At 54.4% G+C, this 19104-nt stretch overlaps 1 protein-coding gene across 1 annotated transcript; it reads right to left on the minus strand.

The window, feature by feature from the left end:
* Window positions 1–1817: 1817 nt before the first annotated feature.
* On the minus strand, window positions 1818–17664 carry Carmil3 (capping protein regulator and myosin 1 linker 3). The gene is made up of 40 exons (XM_042054087.1): window positions 17538–17664; window positions 17277–17371; window positions 16975–17025; window positions 16815–16874; window positions 16617–16732; window positions 16335–16432; window positions 16040–16110; window positions 15867–15940; window positions 15564–15639; window positions 15397–15485; window positions 14766–14860; window positions 14453–14539; window positions 14138–14247; window positions 13946–14023; window positions 13401–13477; window positions 13219–13323; window positions 13059–13128; window positions 12335–12416; window positions 12144–12240; window positions 11765–11819; window positions 11516–11688; window positions 11250–11318; window positions 10974–11067; window positions 10785–10883; window positions 10331–10459; window positions 10060–10173; window positions 9451–9626; window positions 8604–8691; window positions 8356–8490; window positions 8059–8122; window positions 7496–7704; window positions 6875–6975; window positions 5955–6270; window positions 5546–5674; window positions 4685–4751; window positions 4491–4580; window positions 2895–3013; window positions 2565–2745; window positions 2273–2392; window positions 1818–2163 (listed from the first exon to the last, which is right to left on the minus strand). Exons 1-40 carry the CDS (start codon window positions 17662–17664, stop codon window positions 2138–2140), a joined length of 4212 nt encoding a protein of 1403 aa, XP_041910021.1. The 3' UTR covers window positions 1818–2137.
* Window positions 17665–19104: the final 1440 nt, after the last annotated feature.

Below are 19104 nucleotides of genomic sequence, written 5' to 3' on the forward strand. Positions count from 1 at the left end.
AGGGAAAAGACATCCAGTCCCCGAGTTATGCTTTCTTAGGGAAAAACGGAATGTGCACGATTGCATTGTGCAGGCTTCCATTCTTTCAATCCTGGAGGGCAGGGTTACACACGTAGTGCATTTACTGAAAGACTTACTTCCAAGACATGTTCCTAGGGCCACAATGTACCCAATGATCCACGCCCCCAGACTCAATCCTTATGGGAGGGGCTGGGCCAGGTACAAAGTGTAAGGCAACAGGAGTGGTCATTCTCCGTGAGGTCAGGGGAAGTGAGCAGTTTCTGAACTGCTATTAGCCGTGTGGGGAGACGTTTGGGCATGGCTATTGGAGGCGTACTCAGCCGCGTTCACAGGGACACCTTCAATCTCTGTCCCTTAAGCTGCTCATTTATTAAGGTAGAAACCATTTATGAACTATCTCCTGAGTGCTAGAGATTGTGCCAGGCACTGGGGCTAGTCAGGTAGTTAAGAAGTAGTTCCTGTTCCCAAGCAGGCAGATGGATAGGAAGTAGAGGGACCTACACAGAGATGTTAGCATGATATGGGATGCAGTTAAGTATGACACACAAAACTATGCTCTGGGCAAAAAGGAGGCATAATGAGGGAAGGAAGTTCAATCTGGGTGAGTGGGGGGAAGGCATCCAGAAGGTGCTGGAGGGAGTTCTGAGTTTCAAAATCATATTTGTCAGGAAGCACCAGAAATCGTTAAAGTATTGTATTTTCTTTTCATGTCATAGAGACCTGTTGACTATAAGCTACTCTATTGTTGAGATTTTTTTGATTATTAAGAGTATCCATGGGTGGGGATGGAGAGAGGGTTCAGTTGTTAAAGAACACTGGTTGCTCTTTCAAAGGACCCGGGCTCAATTCCCAGAACCTACACAGCAATTCACAACCATTTGTAACTTCAGTCCTAGAGAATCCAAAGCCCTCTTTTTGCCTCTGTGGGCACTGCATACACACGGTGCACAGACACACAGAGGCACAACACCCATACACAGAAAACAAAAATAAAGAATTTAAAATAGTAATATCTATAGGGGCTGGAGAGATGGTTCAGTGGTTTAGAGCACTTGTTGCTCTTGTAGAAATCCTGGGTTGGATTTCCTGCACCCCTATGTGAGTTACACCATACATCTTCAGTTTCAGCGGGGGTCTGATGCCCTCTTTTAGCCTCCATAGGTGCCAGGCATGCATGCATGCCTGCATACATACATACACGCAAAATATTGATACATGTAAAAAAAGAAAGAGTATCTAAAGGAGGACTGAGGATGGCTCAGCAGGAAAAGGCTATTGTCACTAAGTCCGAGGACCTGAATTTGATCCTGGGGACCCACACAGTAGAAGGAGAGAACTGATTCCCACAAGTTGTCCTCTGACCTCCCCATGAAATCTGCAACACACGTGTGCTCATATACATACACACAAATAAATAAATATAATAACATATTAAAAAGGGTACCCATAGGATAATACAGCATTTAATATGTTAGTGAACATATGTGTGAACACAGGTGCACACATGTACACACACATGCACACAAGCTTCCCAGTCTTCCCGGGTACACTGACTGGGGTCTTCTAATGCCATCTCAATCCCCAAAGCCAGAAAGACACTATGTTGTTTTCTGTCACAGCAGCCCCTTTACAGGCTCGCTCTGCACAGAACCGGCCACTTGCCGCTCTGTGTCATCAGGTCTGCTATTTCCTCCTCTCCTCTGGGAGCCCCAGCCCCACACATGTGAGCTATTCCTCACTGCCCTCTGCTGAGGCCAACCCTGGGGGCTTGTGCAATGTTATAGAGAATAGAAACAGACAGTGATTCTTTTTTATTATTATTCTATACAAGTGGCAGAGAGCCCCTGGGCATGGAGGGACAGAGATCTACCCTCCCCCAGGGGAGGAGACAGCCTCTGCCCAAAGCTCTCTACAGAGGTGAGGCAAGGCAGGTATGAGGGCCTCCCTGCTTCAGGTTGCTCCCTTCCTTCCAGGCCCCATTCCTGCCCCCCTAGGCCTACTCAGTGTGTTGCCCTGTGGGACAAGGGCTGGCAAGGGCTGAGGGAGCAGGGGCGGAGGGGCCTGAGTCCTTCTGAGGCACATGTCGAGGAAGGCTGGGGAGGGTGGTCAGAGGCAGTCAGTCTGTTCCTGGTTCACTGGTTCCTGCTGGGGACAAATCCAGGGAACTTTGTTTCCTGGGCAAAGAGAGCCAGCCACCCAGTGCTGGGGATCAAAGGGATACCACGTCTGAGAGGGGAACCTGTTGTCTCACCACAGGCACCTGTAGGGTCAGGTGGCCATCTTCGATCAGGCTCCAGCTTGTCACAGGACTGTGCTCGCCTTGTTCTCTTGGGTTTCAGGGGGGCTGTTCGGCGTCCTAGATCTGAAGGTCCTGAAAGGAGTCATAGCAAGCCTGACACACAGGGGGCCTCACCAGTTGGGTACTCATCCGGGCTTTGACTTCTGGTTGTTGCTTATTCCTGTTCCATGCCTTGGAAGGGGATCTGATGTGGGGTCCCAAACCCCAGGGTTCTCCCAAGCCCCCATCAGGTAGGGTGGCAGACCTTGTACTTCCGGTTCCTCTTGGTCTTGCTGTGAGCCCAGTCTCAGCCGGGGCTTGCTGACTCCTGGGGTAGCACTGCCAGTCTCAGGCTCTTCTCTGCCTCCTGGCACCTGGGGGGCCCTGCGGCCCCTGGGCACAGCCACTGGCTTAGGGGGACGTGGACCTATGGGGGGGTCCTGTAGCTAACAGAGTAAAGATGCTGGGTCAGTTAGTCTCTGGTTTCTTCAAAGGAGCCTCCTCACCTACCACTGACTTTCACCCAGACATTCCCAGGTCCTTTAGAATCTTAACCCCTTCAAAATGCCCTCCCCGTCCATCTTCCATCCTTCACCTTGGCATTCCTAGCGGGGACTGCCCTCTCTGGGAAGGAGGCTCCCTCCTTTTCTTCCTCTCCATCCTGGGAAGCTGGGCTAGGGCTCTGGCAGCTGGGGTTGGGAGCACTCTCTTCAGCTGGGAAAGGGAAGACGTGAGAAGCTACAGAAAAGGCATTTGTCCATAGCCATCCTGTTACTTTTCCCATGATGCCCTGCAAGGCCAGGACTTGCCCTATCTAAACTCATTTGCTCCAGCATCTCTGCTTTCCGTGTCTTCTTTGATTCTCCCATGTCCCAGGGTTGCCCAGGGCCAGCGGGGCTCAGTCCTTTTCCTACTGGAGCAGAGTCAGGATAAAAGAACTTCTGGTTCCACAGGCGCAGTTGCCTCCTCAGGGCTGCAGAGACCCAGGGACCTGCCAAGGCTGCAGCCTGGCACTTTCAGCACTGTCCTCAAGTCTGATTGAGGTGAGATGCCCTCTTATGCTCGTCTGGGACTCTAAGCCGCATGGGCACAGAAGGGAAACACCTGCCAGATGCTGTTTGTCTCTGAGTACGCAACACAGGACCTGGCTACCATGGTTTACTAAAGGAAGGGTGAGGCCCTGCTTTGTGTGCTTCATCTAGTCGGTGCCAGAAATGGAAAATGAGTAAAGCTGCCTCCAACAGTGGGCAGAGGATGGGATAGGCATATGGGTACTGACAAGCCTTATGCCAGCACTACAGGAGAAGGAGGGGAAAGAACAGAAAGGAACAGGATGCGACAACAGGGTGTAGGGAGTCCTCAAACCAGACTTGCCTGCTTGCTTATCCTTTATCTTTGGTCCTATGCCCTAGCCTAGGAGTAGGGATGGAGGAGGGAGGGGGCTGGGTCTCCAGGGAGATTGGGTCTGTGTTGATACTGCCAGGAGCTGTATCCCAGGTATTTAGGGACCTGAGCTGATGCTGTGCCATCTAGCTTTTCTTTAGTGCCTTCTTAGGCTGAATTCAGGTCCTCTGGACCCAGAAGGGGAAAATGTGACACTCAGAGTAATTCCCTTCCCCAGCTCCTGATCATGAAGTTAGAAAGTAAGTGACAGCTTTAGGTCACAGTGGCTGAGTGGCACTAGTACTCAAGACTCTGACCTCCGAGCAGAGGCACTGCTTTCTGCTTTGGGGCGTCCCTGAGAGCTCTGAGGACAGGCTGGGAAGCAAGGTGGTAGTGTTAGCCGCCACTTGCTGGCAGCTGGGTTTGCCCTCTCTCCCAGCGAGGCCTCATTTATAGAGGACATCCCTGTTGACAGCGGCCAGGGGAGCTGCCTGTCTCAGAGAATTCTTTAGAAGCATCCACAAAGCTTTCCTCATATCCTCATATCCGCTTAACCCCGCAGATGCTACCTGCGCTTTGCAGAGCCTGGATTTGGATTAGGTTGTTACTCTTTTTTTTTTTTTTTTGGATGGATCTCTAAATAGTTTTAAACATGTTCACGGTGTTGACTTCCCACTACCTCCCCTTGGTTGCAGGGCTGGTGTGTGTGTGTGTGTGTGTGTGTGTGTGTGTGTGTGTGTGTGTGTGGTGCATGGTTTTTGGGTCTTTGAACTTTCAGCACTGTTGGCCAAGAAAGGGCTTTACCTACCTATGTGCCACGTGGCTTCTGCCCGGCGCATAGCACTGAAGGTCGGCTTGGAGCTTTGTGGGGGTGGTGGTGGCTTCCAGGCTCCAGGCCCTGGAGTTGGGGAGGGGATGGGAAGCAGAAGGGGAGAAGGGATGGGAGAATTAGGAGGCACTGAAGAGAGAGGGGACTAAAGGAGCGAGGTCAGCCAACATCACCTGCATCATCTGAAGAGCGCCGTGTCTGCCAAGCCTGGGTGCTGTCCTCCTGGTCTGGGCCTGAGCCCTAAAAGTACATCTGAGTCAGGTTATGAGAAAAGTCTCCTTCACATGGAGACAGAAGCTGAAAGAGGCGCTGGCCCTAGATGCTTCTGTCAGCCATAGGTTACGAGTTCCTAGGTACTCAGACTTTGTTTCCAAACCGCTGCACCCATATCACCTTGGGGGCATAAGATGGTTGGCACCAATGAGCACACTGCTATCTGAGTGTTCTGTGCTGCAGGAGAACATGGATCTTACAAAATGCCTGTGATTTTAAAGAGGATCATGGTTAGGTCCAGACTAAATTTGAAAAAGTGAGCTGATTTAAATAAAAATGCAATGAAATTTTAACTAGGTGCTCACGAATAAGGTAAAAGCCAGTCACAAAGACGGTAACACAAACCACAGAAGTTTGTGAAACAGGATTCTAAAAGCAAGTATTTTTTATCATTCTTTTTTCTGTTTTACGAGTTCTAATACAGTGGTTCCCAACCTTCCTAATGCTATGACCCTTTAATACAGTTGTGGTGACCCCCAACCATAGAAATTATTCTTGTTGCTACTTCATAGCTGTAATTTTGTTACTGTTATAAATCATAATGTAAATATCTGATATGCAGGGTATCTGATATATGGCCCCTATGTAAGGGGTCGCGACCCACAGGTTGGGAAACATGACTCTAATAGGTAGAGCGAGCCCTGGATTCTGTGTGAACAACATGGAAAGAATCCACTTTGTCTACTGACTACAGGGATAAGGGAAGTGGGGTGCTGGAAGGAACTCACAGGACCCTACATGGCCATCCCAGGACCCCTCACCTCTCGTTTTCCATCAAAGCTCCAGCCTTTGGTTCTTCCCAAGCCAGGAAGGGCAACGCCGTGTACCCTGGGTTGCTGCATTGTCCCAGGGGCTGGGGCTGCCTCCCCTGGCTCCGACCTCTCTGGACCCTAGAACAAAGTTTCTTGTTAAAGGCACAAGAGGCTTTCTAGACAGAAGGGAGTTGTGGGAGGTCTGATGCCCTGTGAGACCCAGCTCTGGGGGAAGCCCTGCCTTGACTCTGGGGGAACCCTTCCAACATCTTCATTGTATGCAGCATGTTCTGAATCATATTCAAGAAAAGGGAATCTGAATTACCAATGTTCTCCTGTGAAGGGTGGGTTATAATCAGGGAGTGGGCCATGTGTGGGCCAGGAGAAGGGGAGAATGCGGCACTTCTGCCTGGCTTACCATCTTCCTGCCAAAGGTAGACCCCCGGGCCCCTCCAAATCCAGGAAGAAGGCTGCTCTCCTCTTCTGGGCTCCAACAAGGAGATGAGTTATTGCCAAGGCTTGGGGGGTCTGGACTAGGAGGGCTCTCCTGAGTTGGCGGTGGAGGTGGGGGCGGAGGGAGGAGGAGTCCAGCTGTAGGCGACCCTGGTCCCCTGTCCCCCTTGAAGCTCCGGGGCCGGCGGAAGTGAAACAGGCCTCGTCGCCTCTTCTTCTGGAGTGGAGGCAGTGGTGGTTCCGAGAGGCCGGGTCGCATGGTCCTCAGAGTCCGGGGGTAGCTGGGCAGAGTTGGGGTGGGTTTGTGACAAGTGCCAGATGCAGGGATTAAGGTGGAGCTGGTGCTGGACCACTCTAAGTATAACAAGTATCCAGATCCCTCTCCATTTAGTCTCCCCTGTACTGCAGCTTGGCACTCAGGCAGGGACGCTGTCCTTACTTCCTCTGTCATAAACCATCAGTGGCTTCTTGAACCCAAAGTGACTCTATTTTCCTAGATCCCCTCCCATAATTCCTTCTTTTAGTTTCCCCAAATGACATCACTTATGTCCAGTCCCAGGGGAATCTGCCAACAGTGACAGAGACCACTCAAGTTCTCATATTGCAAAATGGCACTCCACCCGGGGCCTGTCACCCCTGATCTGTCCCCTAACCCCAGACCTCAGCCAGCAATAAATGCTGGCTCCACATTTTCAGCCATCCTGAGGGGATTCTGAGACCTGGGAGCACGAGGATGGGTGGGGTCAGGGTGAGAATGCAGGGGCATTTCCCAGAGAGACTGGTTAGGGGGCCCTGTTGTTGGAGAGACTCCCCCGGGGGAACTGGAGGACAAAGGACCCCTCACAGAGCCCGTGGTTTGCTGAGGGCGGGGAGTGGGCCTCATACCTGGAGCTTTCATCCATGACCCTTCTGCTGAAGAAGTCCTCCAGCCCCTCATCGAGGCGGGTTGCCATCCCGTTCTCCTGCCGAGGCCCAGGTACTGGTACCTGCTGGAAGGGAAGTCAGGTGCAGGAAGTCCCACCTCTCAGATCTTCCCAGGACTTTCCCCTTTAGACTTGGCCCCAGGAAAGTTTAGACTTCAGCACAACAAGATATTTTCAAAGCTTGGAGGCTCTCAGCTTTACCCATCACCAAAATAAAAATGTTACAGCCACTACCTGGCAAAATAGATTTATCCCTCTTCCCTTTTTTTTTTTCCTTCCTTCCTTCCTTCCTTCCTTCCTTCCTTCCTTCCTTCCTTCCTTCCCTTTTTATCCTCCCCCCTTTTCAGATGGGGAGGAATGTCTCACTACGTTGTCCAGGCTGATTGTGAACTTATGGGCTCAAGTGAGCCTCCTGCCTCAGCCCCCTGAGTAGCTGTGACTATAGGTTCATGCCACCAAACACACACAAGATAGATTTCTTATTACGTATTTTCTGGCTCTTGCCACTCTGGGTCCTAAAGCTTAGAGCCCTGGCTCCGGCATGGCCATGGAAAGCTGGTTCTGTCAGGTCTTTGGGACTTACACTGGGCCGACCAGGTCCTGGTGGGGTGGTCCTGGGAGGTCGAGGTCTCCCTTGTGTTTGATGTCTTAGTTTATAGCCGTGAGTAGGTAGCTCAGACAGACCTTCCCAGGAGCCACTTGCTGTGGACTGGCTGCCTCCAAGTCCTGAGAACCAGCCAGGAGGAATGCCCAGGCTCCCCAGCTGGCTTTCCATGTCCTGAGGGCTCCCACCTGCGAATGAAATGTGCTCCAAGACTAACAGGAGAGTCAGGATGGAGAGGCAGAGAAAAGAAAGGGGACTAGGCCTGGGGAGAGGTAGGATGTGGGAGGCTTTAGAGCCGTGGTTCTCAGCCTTCCTAGTGCTGCGACCCTTTGAGACAGTTCATGTTGTGATCCCTACCATCAAATTATTTTCATTGCTACTTCATAAACTGTACTCTTATCTGTTGTGAATCATATCATGAACACCTGTGTTTTCAGATGGCCTTAGGTGACCCCTTTAAAGGGCTGTTTGACCCTCCTCCCCAAACAGGTTGCGACCCACAGGTTGAGAACCACGGCATTTGCTGGAGGCTTTAGACTCACTGATGAAGGCCGACACTGGCCGGATCTTCCGGCAGCGTTTCTGTTTTTTGATGGCCATCGTGTCCTGCGGAGACGGAGACAAAAAGTGGGCCACACCTTCATCTGACCTCTCTCACCCCTTCCCCTCGAAGCCTTTGCTTCAGACTCCACCCTGCCTCAGGTGGCTGAGGATCTGGAACGAGGGAAGAGGAGAGGCTGAGCAGAGTGAGGTGGAGTGAGTTCAGGGAAGTGAGAGGTGACATTGCGCAGGTTCAGGGAGAGGACTCAGGTGAAAGGGCAGCGGGAAGACAGGCTTACGATGTTGGTCCCGAGTTCATCGTCTGTTTCCTCATGGTCATGGTTCCTGCCTCTGCCTCGAGAAGATGCATCTTGTCCTTGGCTCGCCCCTCCTGGTGGATCTGACAGTGTCCTTAGCTGGGTCAGGTGCCGGGCCTGAAGAATGACAGGCATTAATACAGGATCCTGAGGAACCTGCTCACTCCCCTGATTCTGGAGGAGACAGGCCTGGGGAGACAGGATGGCACAGATGGGCTCAGAATGTTTACCAAGCTCTTGTGGGAGTGGTACAGCTCCTGCAGGATCTCATCCACGATGGAGTTGGTCAAGTAGGTGACCACGGACAGCTTCACCTCACTGTAGGTATAAAGGGGGCTGTTCAGCTACTTATTGCCTAACCCCTGGGCCTCCACCACTTCTTTCCCCAGATGTCTGAGAATGGGCCAGCTAGCCTGGCTGCCTACAGAGAGCATAGCTGCTGTTGGCTGCACCTTGGGTCCGGTACAGCCATATCTCTACAAACATATGTGCCTGACCCAGAGAGTGATCATTTCAGCTAAGGTGCGTATGGACAAAGAGGGGCTGAAGGAGGAGCAGGAACAAGGCGGCTCCAGGTCAGGTGCTCTAGTGGCACCGAGCTAGGTAAACTGGGAACTGACAAGCCTTGAGCTGGTTGTTTCTCCCTTGCTTTAGTGAGTGGTGGTGCCTACATCCTGATGAGTGGAGGCACTTACAGCCAAATGAAACGAAGGGGGTGATGACAATTAGGAAGAAGGGGGCATATTTGTACTCCTGTCCTACATACTTTTCTTTGTCTGTGCCTCTGAGGAGGCTGTGTTTTGCTTTTAGGAGGCAATTCCTGGTATATGTGTAGGTCACGGGAGTATACACCTATCTCGGGAACACCCTGACCCCTTATGCCCGGGTACCCATCTCAGTACCCAGGTTTCTAGGGCAAACACCAATCAGACCCTAAATAGCATGGCTGCAATGGTTAAAGATCTGTCCCTTGAAATGGAAGGCTATCCATTCATTATTCATCGTGGATAGCTCCAAACTGCCTAAGTGCTCTGGGCCAAATCCAGCCTCATCCCATTGCCATCCTCTGCCTCTCACTCCAGCTTGTTCTGAATGTCTTGTCCCGCCTGCTCCAGCAGCGCTCCTCGGATGAAGTTCCGGGGCACAGTGACACGTTCTGCCACATTGCTCAGCATCTTGTTGTGCCCTTCTGCCACCCGCATGGCCACAGGGCATAACTCTTGTGTTAGGCTGACCATGGACTCCAGAATCACCTAATGAGGAGGAAGGAAAGCCAGAGTCCCAGACAGGGAAAGATCAGGGCTAGGGGCACCGTGCAAGTCTTTAGTCCTTTATCTAGTTCCCCAGGATGAGACGGATGGACCTAACTGAGGTCACACAGCCGTTAGTGCCAGAACCTTGGAGACTCAGGGTTTTCTGCCTTGCTCAGTGCCCTTCCACCCTACCATCCTGACAGAGGAGAGTCAGCCCAGATATCGGAATCTGAGAAAGGAAGGGGTTGGAAGCAGGAGCCAAGACATCAGCTATCAGAAAAAGTAATTCTAAGTCTACCTTGTTGCAGGCACAGGGGAGTCTGGGGGAGCCTAAACTCTATTTCCTTCCTGCCCTCTGACCCTATTGTCCTGACTTCAGCTTTAGTCAGCCTTGGGTTCCCACCAATGATCTCCTTCCTCTCCCAGAACTTGCCTGAAGCTCTTTGTCCACAGCTTTGGATACCTCACTGGCTACCGACTCCAGTCTCTGCCGCACAGGTCCATCGTTGGCCAGCACGTGGCCCAGCTCATAGAGGCTGGGAAACAGCTGGAAAGGAAGAGGTCAGAATCAGGCCCCACTAGACCCCCAGGCTAGGAGGAACAGGTTCACGGAGCAGTGCTTAGATATTCCCAGTCGGTTGAGAACTGGGTGACCTTCTTGGCTTTTCAGACTACAGGGGAGGGTGGGGCTGTGGAGGGCTCACCGCCCGGGAGTTCTTGGCGTCCTTGATGAGGTCCCGGGCATAGAGCAGCTCATCTTGCACAGGCTCCAGGGGACACAGTCTCAGGGCCCGTACCTCCTCCTGCACTCGTCCACACAGCCGCTGCAGCATCTAGAGCACAGTGGCGGGAGTGGCAGGGGTCTCAGGTCAGACCCTGTGGGCCACGTTGCCAGCACTTACAGTGGTGGTATCTCTGCATGGCTTCTCTCCTCGGAATGCCCTTCCTGGATACCTAGTTGAGCCCCAGGAGTCCTCTGAACCCCTGGGCTGGGGCTACCCCTTGACTGCTATTTGCCTGTGTATATTTGGGGGCCCCTAATCAGAGTGTCTTTTTGCTCAGTCCAGTTTGGGGCACCATGTGATGCCCATCCGTGTGCTTCCAGCACGTGGCATCTGTACCCTGCATGCCCCATGCTCCTGGGAGGGAAATGTTTACTTGCTCGGCGCTGCTGGTCACCAGGCCCTGCTGCAGCCTGAAGGCTTGCTCCTGGGGGCATGTCTGGGAGTGGTTGTTTCTCACCAGGCACCACTGGATCTGGAGATGATGGAACGGGAAGGGTCAGGGCTGAGGATGTGGCTGCCTCTGCCCCTGGCTGTCTTCACCACTTACAACACCGCCCTTCACCTTCTGCCATACATCCTCGGTGCGCTCAGGGGCACTGCGGTAGGCTTGAGAGATGTCACTCACGGGGAAGGACATGAAGCGCAGGGTGTGGTTGCTGTGAAACGGTCGTAAAGTTGGTGGGTGGAGGTAAAGAGGGGAGCCTTCCCCAGCCTCCGCTTGCTCCTTGTTTCCCTATCCTATAGGTCTGGGAACTGGGATGTACCTAGGGTCGTTTAATTCTCGTCCTGGCACAGGGGGGCTGGGGCCTGTATCAGGATAAAGTGCTGGTCCACTCACCTCTCCAGGGCCCTTGCAATGTCCAGGAAGCCCAGAGCAGATGTATTGTTCCGGTCCCATAGGATAGTTCTGGGGGAGGGTGGACAACAGTTGTTAGCACTCCCTCTGGGTCCTCGGTAAAGGCCAGAGGGGTAACCTTGGAGCCCCCTTTTCCCCTGACACAGACACAGTTCCGGAAGAGGAGGGCATGGGGGCCAAAGGGAAAAACGTGTGCATGTGTCAGTGGGTTGGGGATCTAGGTGGAAGGGTGGAGATGTGGGCCTCACCTGAGGGAAGAGTTTATCTGCAGTGCCTTCGACAGCATCTTGGCCCCGATGTCCTCCATGCCGTTGCCACTCAGATCCACCTTGGCCAGGCAGGTGTTGCTGCCCAGGGCATTTATGAGGATGCTGGTACGAAGCTTCAACCTGGAGTCTGCCACGGACAGTGACTGCAGGGACTGAGTGGGCAGAAGGAGGTTGGGCTCAGTCTTCACCACCACCCACCCGAGCTCCCTCCTAGGCCTGGTCACTCACACAGTCCTCTTCCTGGATCAACTGCACCAGCTTGTGAAGGATCTCTTCCAGAGTCCTGTAGGGAGTTGGGGTCAGAGTAGGAGGGGAGGGGGACAGGGCCTTGCTATTAGAGGAGGAGAAAGGTGGCCAGAGGGAACACAGGAAGTCACCGGGAGGGCAGGGGGTGTGGGGGGGGGGACACAGCAAGCCATGGGGGGGGGCAAGAGGGAACACAGGAAGCCACCGGGAGGGCAGGGGGTGTGGGGGGGGAACACAGCAAGCCATGGGGGGGGGGGCAGAGGGAACACAGGAAGCCACCGGGAAGGTCGGGGGAACACAGCAAGCCACGGGGAGTGATGGATGATGGGAACAGGGTCTGTGGGCACAGGATGGGGCTCACTTGGCCTTGACATTGAAGTTCTTTCCCAGGAAGAGGTGCTTGAGGGATTTGTTCTTGCCCAGTGCAGGCACCAGTGTCAGGAGGTCTGAGTCAAACCCTGTTCAGCAGACGGGAGAGTCCTAGCCTTGAGGCCCAAGGCCAACAGAGGTCTCCTTAGGGCTTCACCTCTGTGCTCAAGGAGTCTTACTCACCATTGTCAGACAGATCTAGGCTGCCTATACAGGTGACGGCCCCCAGCTGCTCCTGCAAGGCCTGGGCTCCTGCTGAGCGGAGCTGGAGGGACAGGGAACGGGGGTGAAGGATGAGGTAGGGGATGAGCATCTTTAATCCTTAGATATTATACCAGTAGGACTTAAAGTTGTACCAGGTCTTGGGTGTAAAATCAGGGAGCCGCCTTTGCACTGTATCCATCCCTAGGGTTTTCCCCTCCCTCAGCCAAAAGCCGCTGCTCTGAAAACAGCTTGCTCCTGCCCTCTGCTGGGCAAGCCTGGTATCTGCCACCCAAAGCTTTAGGGGCAGAGAGATTCTGGAGTCTGAACTTGGCCAGATTGAGAGAGAAAGGGGTGTGGTCAGGTCAGGTCGGAGAGTGGTTCTCTTTCTGCTTCCCTCTCTGCGTGTGTGTGTGTGTGTGTGTGTGTGTATGTGTGTGTGTGTGTGTGTGTGTGTGAGAGAGAGAGAGAGAGAGAGAGAGAGAGAGAGAGAGAGAAAGAGAGAGAGAGAGAGAGAGACAGGGAGAGAGAGACAGAGAGACAGAGAGACAGAGACAAAGAGACAGAGAGACAGAGAGACAGAGAGAGACAGAGAGAGACAGAGAGAGACAGAGAGAGACAGAGAGAGAGATGGGGTGGCAACACAGAGCTAAGTCTTGACTGGGGGACACTGGGACGACGTCTGGGAGATAGGAGCAGAGCTCACCTCACAGCTGCTAAGGTCCAGGTGCAGATCGCTGAGGTGACTGTTGAGGGAGAGGCCCTGAAGGAGTGCCCTGCAGTAGGAAGGTCAGTAGGCCCACTTTACCCCTCCCTCGCACTTCCATGGCTGCCCTGGGCATCCTCCAACTCTTCACCCACCCAACCTGAGGGCCTCCAGGGGCAGCCTTGTGGCCGACAGGTTGACATGGCTCAGGGTATAGGCGCTGCTGAAGAATTGCTTGAAGGCTGGTGAGGCCTCCCGGCCCTTCCTGTGGAGACCTCGGGAGTCAGTATGGGAGGGCTATGGACGCGCATTACTTCTTCCTCCCTGCCCCCTCTCACCCACCTGTGGGAGCAGCTGTTTCGAGCCAGGTTGAGGTAGGTGAGGTGGGAGCAGCAGCCATGAAGGAGGGCGCCCAGAAGCTGTGAAGAGACACAGTGGATCTTAAAAGACCTGGGGAGAGCATGAGCCCCTTCCTACCCCTGTCAACTTCCTGGCATTTCTCGCTCTGAGACCTCCATGGAGAATGCTCATTCAGTTTCTGCAAGATCCAGTTGGCTCTTCCATGGAAGGCAGGGCTACCGGGAGACTCACAGGCAGTATTGGTAAAACAGGGCCCCTCCTGGCTTCCAGGAGCATTTTCTCAAGTTAGGAGAAATGTCCTTTTCTGCTAGTGGACATAGCCCCGTGCCAGGACTGGAGCGAGGGTCTATTTTTAGGTAAAGCCAGCATGGTCTTGTGATCTGAATGAAGCACACACGGTATAGACTATAAACCTGAAGTCGTCCTTGTAGCTTTCTCCATCTCTGTCCTCAGGGGGAGAGGGTGAGACGGAAGGGCCCCCACTTCTTAACCCCCCCTCCAGCTCCTTCCATCACTCAACCCCTCACCAAATCCACAGCACAGTCAGTCCCTGACAGATCCAGGTGTACCAAGGCATTGGGCTGGGCCAGGAAACTGTAGAGAGCCTGGGGAAGAAAGGGTAGAGGAAGGGAAAGGCGGGTAGCATACCCCTACCCTTTAGGCCCACGAATCCCAAGCATGTGTTTGTAGGCGGTTGAGGCTACATTCTATGGACTCACATTGGCTTCATCTGTGGCAAGCAGCCCAGGGTTCTTGCTCAGGTCCAGGTATCGAAGGGAGCTGGCAAAGGCCGGGTTGGCCCCGAAGGTCTGGCCCAGTGCCTGGAGCCCTGAGCACAGCGGGCACTGGGCTGGGTTGGCCCCCATCCCCACTTCATCCTCTTAATACATGAGCCCCCCCCCACTCCCCAGTATCATTCTATCCCCTCTCCCAGGCCCTGGGATGGTGTGTGAGTGAATGGGTCCGCCTCTAGGGCTCAGCATCTCAGGCAGCATTCAAGAAGGGTCAGAGGCCTGGGGTCCTGGCGTGAGTACCTCGAGGGGAGATGGCAGTTTTGGCCAGGCACAGTTTGGTGAGGCCAGTAGGGAAGCAGAGGAGCTGCTGGCTCAGACTGAGGAAACCTGGGGAGTGGAGAGAGAAAAGGGGCTGGTAAGTGGCCGTTAGTGGGTACATACGGTGTGGTCAGGCTGGGGCTAGATTTGGGTGGAGGCCTGGGGTCAAGGATGGAGGTGCTTGGGCTTGGGGCAATCCTCAGGCTGCAAAGGCCCTATTCAAACCTAGGTTGGGCTCTGGGCTGGGATAAGGGTCTGCATTGCAGTGGGGATAGGATTCAGGGCTAGGGCTCACCCTTGTCCTCGATGGGGTTGTGGGACAGAGTGAGGGCATGCAGCACACAGCTCCCGTTCTCCCCAAACACCCCGGCCAGCTTCTGGACAAAGTCCCTTCAGGGAAGGGGAGGAAGGATTTGTCCTGAGCTGAGCCCCAGGTCTCCAGCCCCTGGCTGCCCTCCCATCTCCTATCTACCTATTTGACTAGGGATATCCTGTCAGAGGTCCCCAAGGTGGAAGAGCAACTTGGGGCTGACCAGGGAGATTTTCACGCAGGAGTTCGTGGGAGTAAAAGGTGGGGCTGCATCTTGTATTCCATACCTATGGGCATTCCACACTTCACGATGGCATGGTGAGGCAAAGCCCAGCTTTGGGTTCTTAAGATTGGAGCAGCCCACCCTGCTTGGAAGTTGGTGGGACATGAAGTGTGTTCTGGGGAGAAGTCAGGAGCTGGGACATCAGGGGCTGAGATCTGAGTCCCACTTCGACCTCCAGTTTGCTTTGTGCCTGTCTAAGCATCAGCGCCCTCTATAAAGCGAAGAGCTAGATGAACTAGCCCAGGGTCTCATAGGTTCTCTAAGACTCTATGGAGTTCCGGGACTCTAAGACTCTATGGAGAAAGTACTGCCCACGGAGGAGCCCAGCCTCACGTCTTAAGGCCAGCATTGTCCAGCACCAGCTCTTCGAGGCTCCCCGACTTGCTGAGGGTATGTAGCACCTGTTCTAACACTTCTGAGCCCTGAGGACAGAGGGGTCCTGCAATCAGGAACCAAGAAGAACACGACTCTGTTCCCCTTCCCCGGGGCCTAGTTCTTACCAGTCTCAGGTCTTTGCAGTAGAGTTTGGTGAACCACTGGTTGTAGGCCAGGGCTGCCACCATTAGGGCCAAATCTCTGGGGACATTGGATAGGACAAGAAAGGATGAACCAGGGCAAGAATGAGGGGACTAAGGATGGGATGGGTGGGCCGGGGTAAGCTAGATGGGTGGATGGCAGTGGGGTAAATGGTTGGAATTGCAGGGATAAGGCAGGGGCTGTGGGTAGGACCAGAAGGGGGAACCTTGAGAGGGGCAAGGCCGAGGCTGGGAATTTGGGGGTTAAGTTTCTGCCCATCTGCTTACCGGCTCTCCAAGTGGCTGAAATCCAAAAGATTGAACTCTCGGTTATCCTCAGCATGGTAGATGGTGTCCACATCCTTGGAGAGTTGGAAGTGGCTCACATCTGCTTCGGCCCCCTCCTCCGTCCCCTCCCTTTGGGCCCCACCTATTCCCTACCAAGTCCCTGCCCAACGCACCCATTGCACCTCCTCACGGCAGTGCAGTCCGTTGTAGTCACACAGGGCAGCATAGGTCTCCGAGAAGCCACCTGCAGGGCAGGAGATGGGCTGGCTCCAGGGTGGTGAGGGGGATGGGAAATAGGCTTAGAATTCAGATATGGTCAAGGTCATTGCAAGTGCTAGTGTCCTAGGTTCCTTCCATGCCATAAACCTACTGAGGTCCAGGAGCGACAGGCAAAACCCACGCACAGAGGGCTCTGGTTAGGGGGCAGGGTGCGCCAAGACCCACGTTCTCATGTCTGCCCCTGCTCACCACACACACTGTGGGTGGTGGATGTGGAAGTTTCAGAGTTGGGAGATGTGTCTCGGGGCCCCTCTGGGGTGTCTGCATTTCCACGCCGGATCAAACACCTGGAAGACAAACAAATCATTCCAGAGAGAGAGGTAAAGAGGTTCTCAGTTCTCCCTGAATTATCGTGTGGGAGTCTCCAGGGAAGAGCAGAGAGAGAATTCTGGTCCTGGGAGCCCAGATCAACAGGAAGGAGAAATCTGCCTGTAGTCTAGCCCTTTGGGAGACCCCTTATCTGCCACTCACCCAGGGCCAGGGCAGACCTTGGAGAGGGCAGAGCTCACATGTCGTGTCACCTGGTCCACACTCTCAGCTGATGGCAGTCGCATGCTCACCATGCCACGCTCAGTCTCCACCAAGATCTGAGGGGAGGGAGTGGCAGAGCCTTAGAGATCCATGCCTTCTTCTAATTGGTCCAGCAGTGGCCGGAGCCCCGCTGCTCACCTGGTTCTGACTGAGTGTGTTGAAGGCACGGATCTCCAGGACATTGAATGAGCTCTCCACCTGGTGGGGCATGGGTGGGGTGCTCAGCTCCTGGCAAGGGCCTATCACTAGACCTGAGAGGGGCATGCCAGGCTTTCCCCCACTCCTTAGCCCAACTTACCTTGGCAGGAACTTTAAGGGGGAAAAGGTGGAGGCGCCAGGAGGTCAGGGCCTGCAGCATAGAGCATCAACAGCTTAGGGCAGGCCACGGTGCCTTTGCCATCTTTTAGCGCCTCAGTTCTGCTCCAAGACCCACCCCCCGCATTCTTCCTGTCCTAACTTCAGCTCCTGTGCACCAGCCTGGTCTGGTTCTGTCCTCACCCTTAGACTTTGTCTCCTCAGCACCACCTCCAGCTGTTTTCTTGCCCACCTCCCTACAGCTCAGCTGCCCTCGAATATCTTTTCTTCCCCCAAGACTCTCACCAGCACTCGGTCCTCAAACTTCTTGGGTTTTGTCTCCAGTTTCACACGATGTTGCTGGAGTACAGCCCCCTGGCTCAGGCACCTCCGGATGCTGTCTGCAGATGGGTAGGACCAGCTCAAAACTTCTCTTATCCCCCCCCATCCCCACCCCACTCTCCAGAGAGAAAGGGGCAGATGAGAGGCGAGAAACAGAGGGAAATGGGCCCTGGATAGGGAGGCATGGGGCAGGGCAGAGACTTCTTTTCTGGATGACTTTATTACTGGAGGACGGTGAGGAGAAAACTCTGGCTCCCAGTGTCCCTGACTCAGGGGACAGTTGCTGACTGACACTGTCTGTGGGAGCATGTGTCTTACACTTCTGATGGTGTGAAGGATTTTTCCCACGCATGCACTATATCAACATACACATAGTGAGTCAGTGTGTGTGTGTGTGTGGGGGGGGCTGGGGGGTTAGGTGGTCTTGGCGTGAGAATCTGCTTTTTACTATGGCTGTATGTTTTTCTTCTGATGATGCCAGGGAACCTGAATATGGCATTAGTGGGGACAGAGAGTGTGAATGAGTGCTGGCTTGCATATGAAAGGGGCACAGTGCCAGACAGTTTGTGTGTGGAGGGGAGGGTAAGAGAAGGATTTAATGTTTCAATGAACCCATACAATCTTCTGATAGAACCATCCAGTTACCCCTCTGTGTGAGTGTGTGCGTGCGCGCGCTTACACGTGCACGATCGAGTATGCATATATGTGGTGGAGGTGCAGCTTCTGTAAGCTGTGTGTACACACATCTCATGATTGTGCTTCTAAATGCATGCGTAAGTGTGAGAGATCTCCAAAGTGCAACAGGGCTCTGAATATCCTTGAGCGTCCTGTTTTCTGCATGGGCTAGCCTATGCTCCTGCCTTTGAGGGTCAGGGTTGTGGCAGTGCTGCGTTGCTGGGGGGGGGGGAGGGATTAGAGGAGATACGTCTGAAAATCACTGATCCAGAGAGGTCTGGAGGTGTTGGGTGTTGGGTAAAGAGAAGGGGGCAGGCTGGGACTGGGGCTCTGGGAGATGAGACGCAGAAACCCTGCTCTTGGTTTTAGCTTCAGTCCAGGGCCTGTGCCCTGATTCCCTCCTTTGCCCCACTGGCCTGGGCGCTGCCAGGCTCCCAGGGGCCTCTCCAGGGCCAGTTCCGGGGCGGGGCCGAGAGGAGGGAGGGTGTTGAGATAAGCAGCAGTCAGGACCAGGGGCAGCTCCCAACGCCTAGCCCCGCCCGGCGAGGGTGAGGGGAAAGCTAGGACTCTCCGGAGGGAAGGAAGACTAGATGCCTTGCGGAGGGGTGGGTCAAGAACGCCGAGAGTCAGCCCCCAAGAGCGCCAGGGAACTGCACCTGTCACCGAAGAGCGGGACGGGCGGCTCCGGGACAGGAAGGTTCTGATAGGGTGAGGCGAGTGGGGCAGGGAAGGATGCTCCACGGAAAGCAAAGCTGGGACTGAGATGCAGAGGAAGGGACTGCCTAAGAGCGAGGATGCGTGAGGGGGCGGGAGGCGCCGGGCTGGGGTGTACCGCAGGAAAGCACTGGGTCTGGATGCTCGCGGACCAGGCGTCCGGAGATGAAGGCAACCTCGTACCTTGCAGCTCGCGGGTGAGCTCCACGCTGGCCTTGGCCATGGCGGCCGCCGCTGCTGCTGCTGCTGCTGCTGCAGAGGAGCCGCCGCCGCCGCCTCCCGAGAGGCGCCGCACATGCTAGTCCTGGCTCCGGCAGGGCCCGGCGCTGAGCGCTGCAGTAGCGGCCGAGCCCGCTCCCGTCAGGGGCGGCTGCGCGAGCGCTCCTCCCCCCCCGGCTACTGA

Source organism: Arvicola amphibius, chromosome 13 (assembly GCF_903992535.2).
Source record: "Arvicola amphibius chromosome 13, mArvAmp1.2, whole genome shotgun sequence".
Taxonomy (NCBI): domain Eukaryota; kingdom Metazoa; phylum Chordata; class Mammalia; order Rodentia; family Cricetidae; genus Arvicola; species Arvicola amphibius.

Excerpts from the sequence above, each read along its gene's own strand:
- Carmil3 (XM_042054087.1), bottom strand. The coding sequence starts at position 17,664 with ATGCGTGGGAAAAATCCTTCACACCATCAGAAGTGTAAGACACATGCT. Across the intron at positions 17,026-17,276 it reads AGTTTGAGGACCGAGTGCTG|GCCCTGACCTCCTGGCGCCT; the intron begins GTGAGAGTCTTG and ends TCTATGCTGCAG. Across the intron at positions 10,884-10,973 it reads CCGAGGATGTATGGCAGAAG|ATCCAGTGGTGCCTGGTGAG; the intron begins GTGAAGGGCGGT and ends CATCATCTCCAG.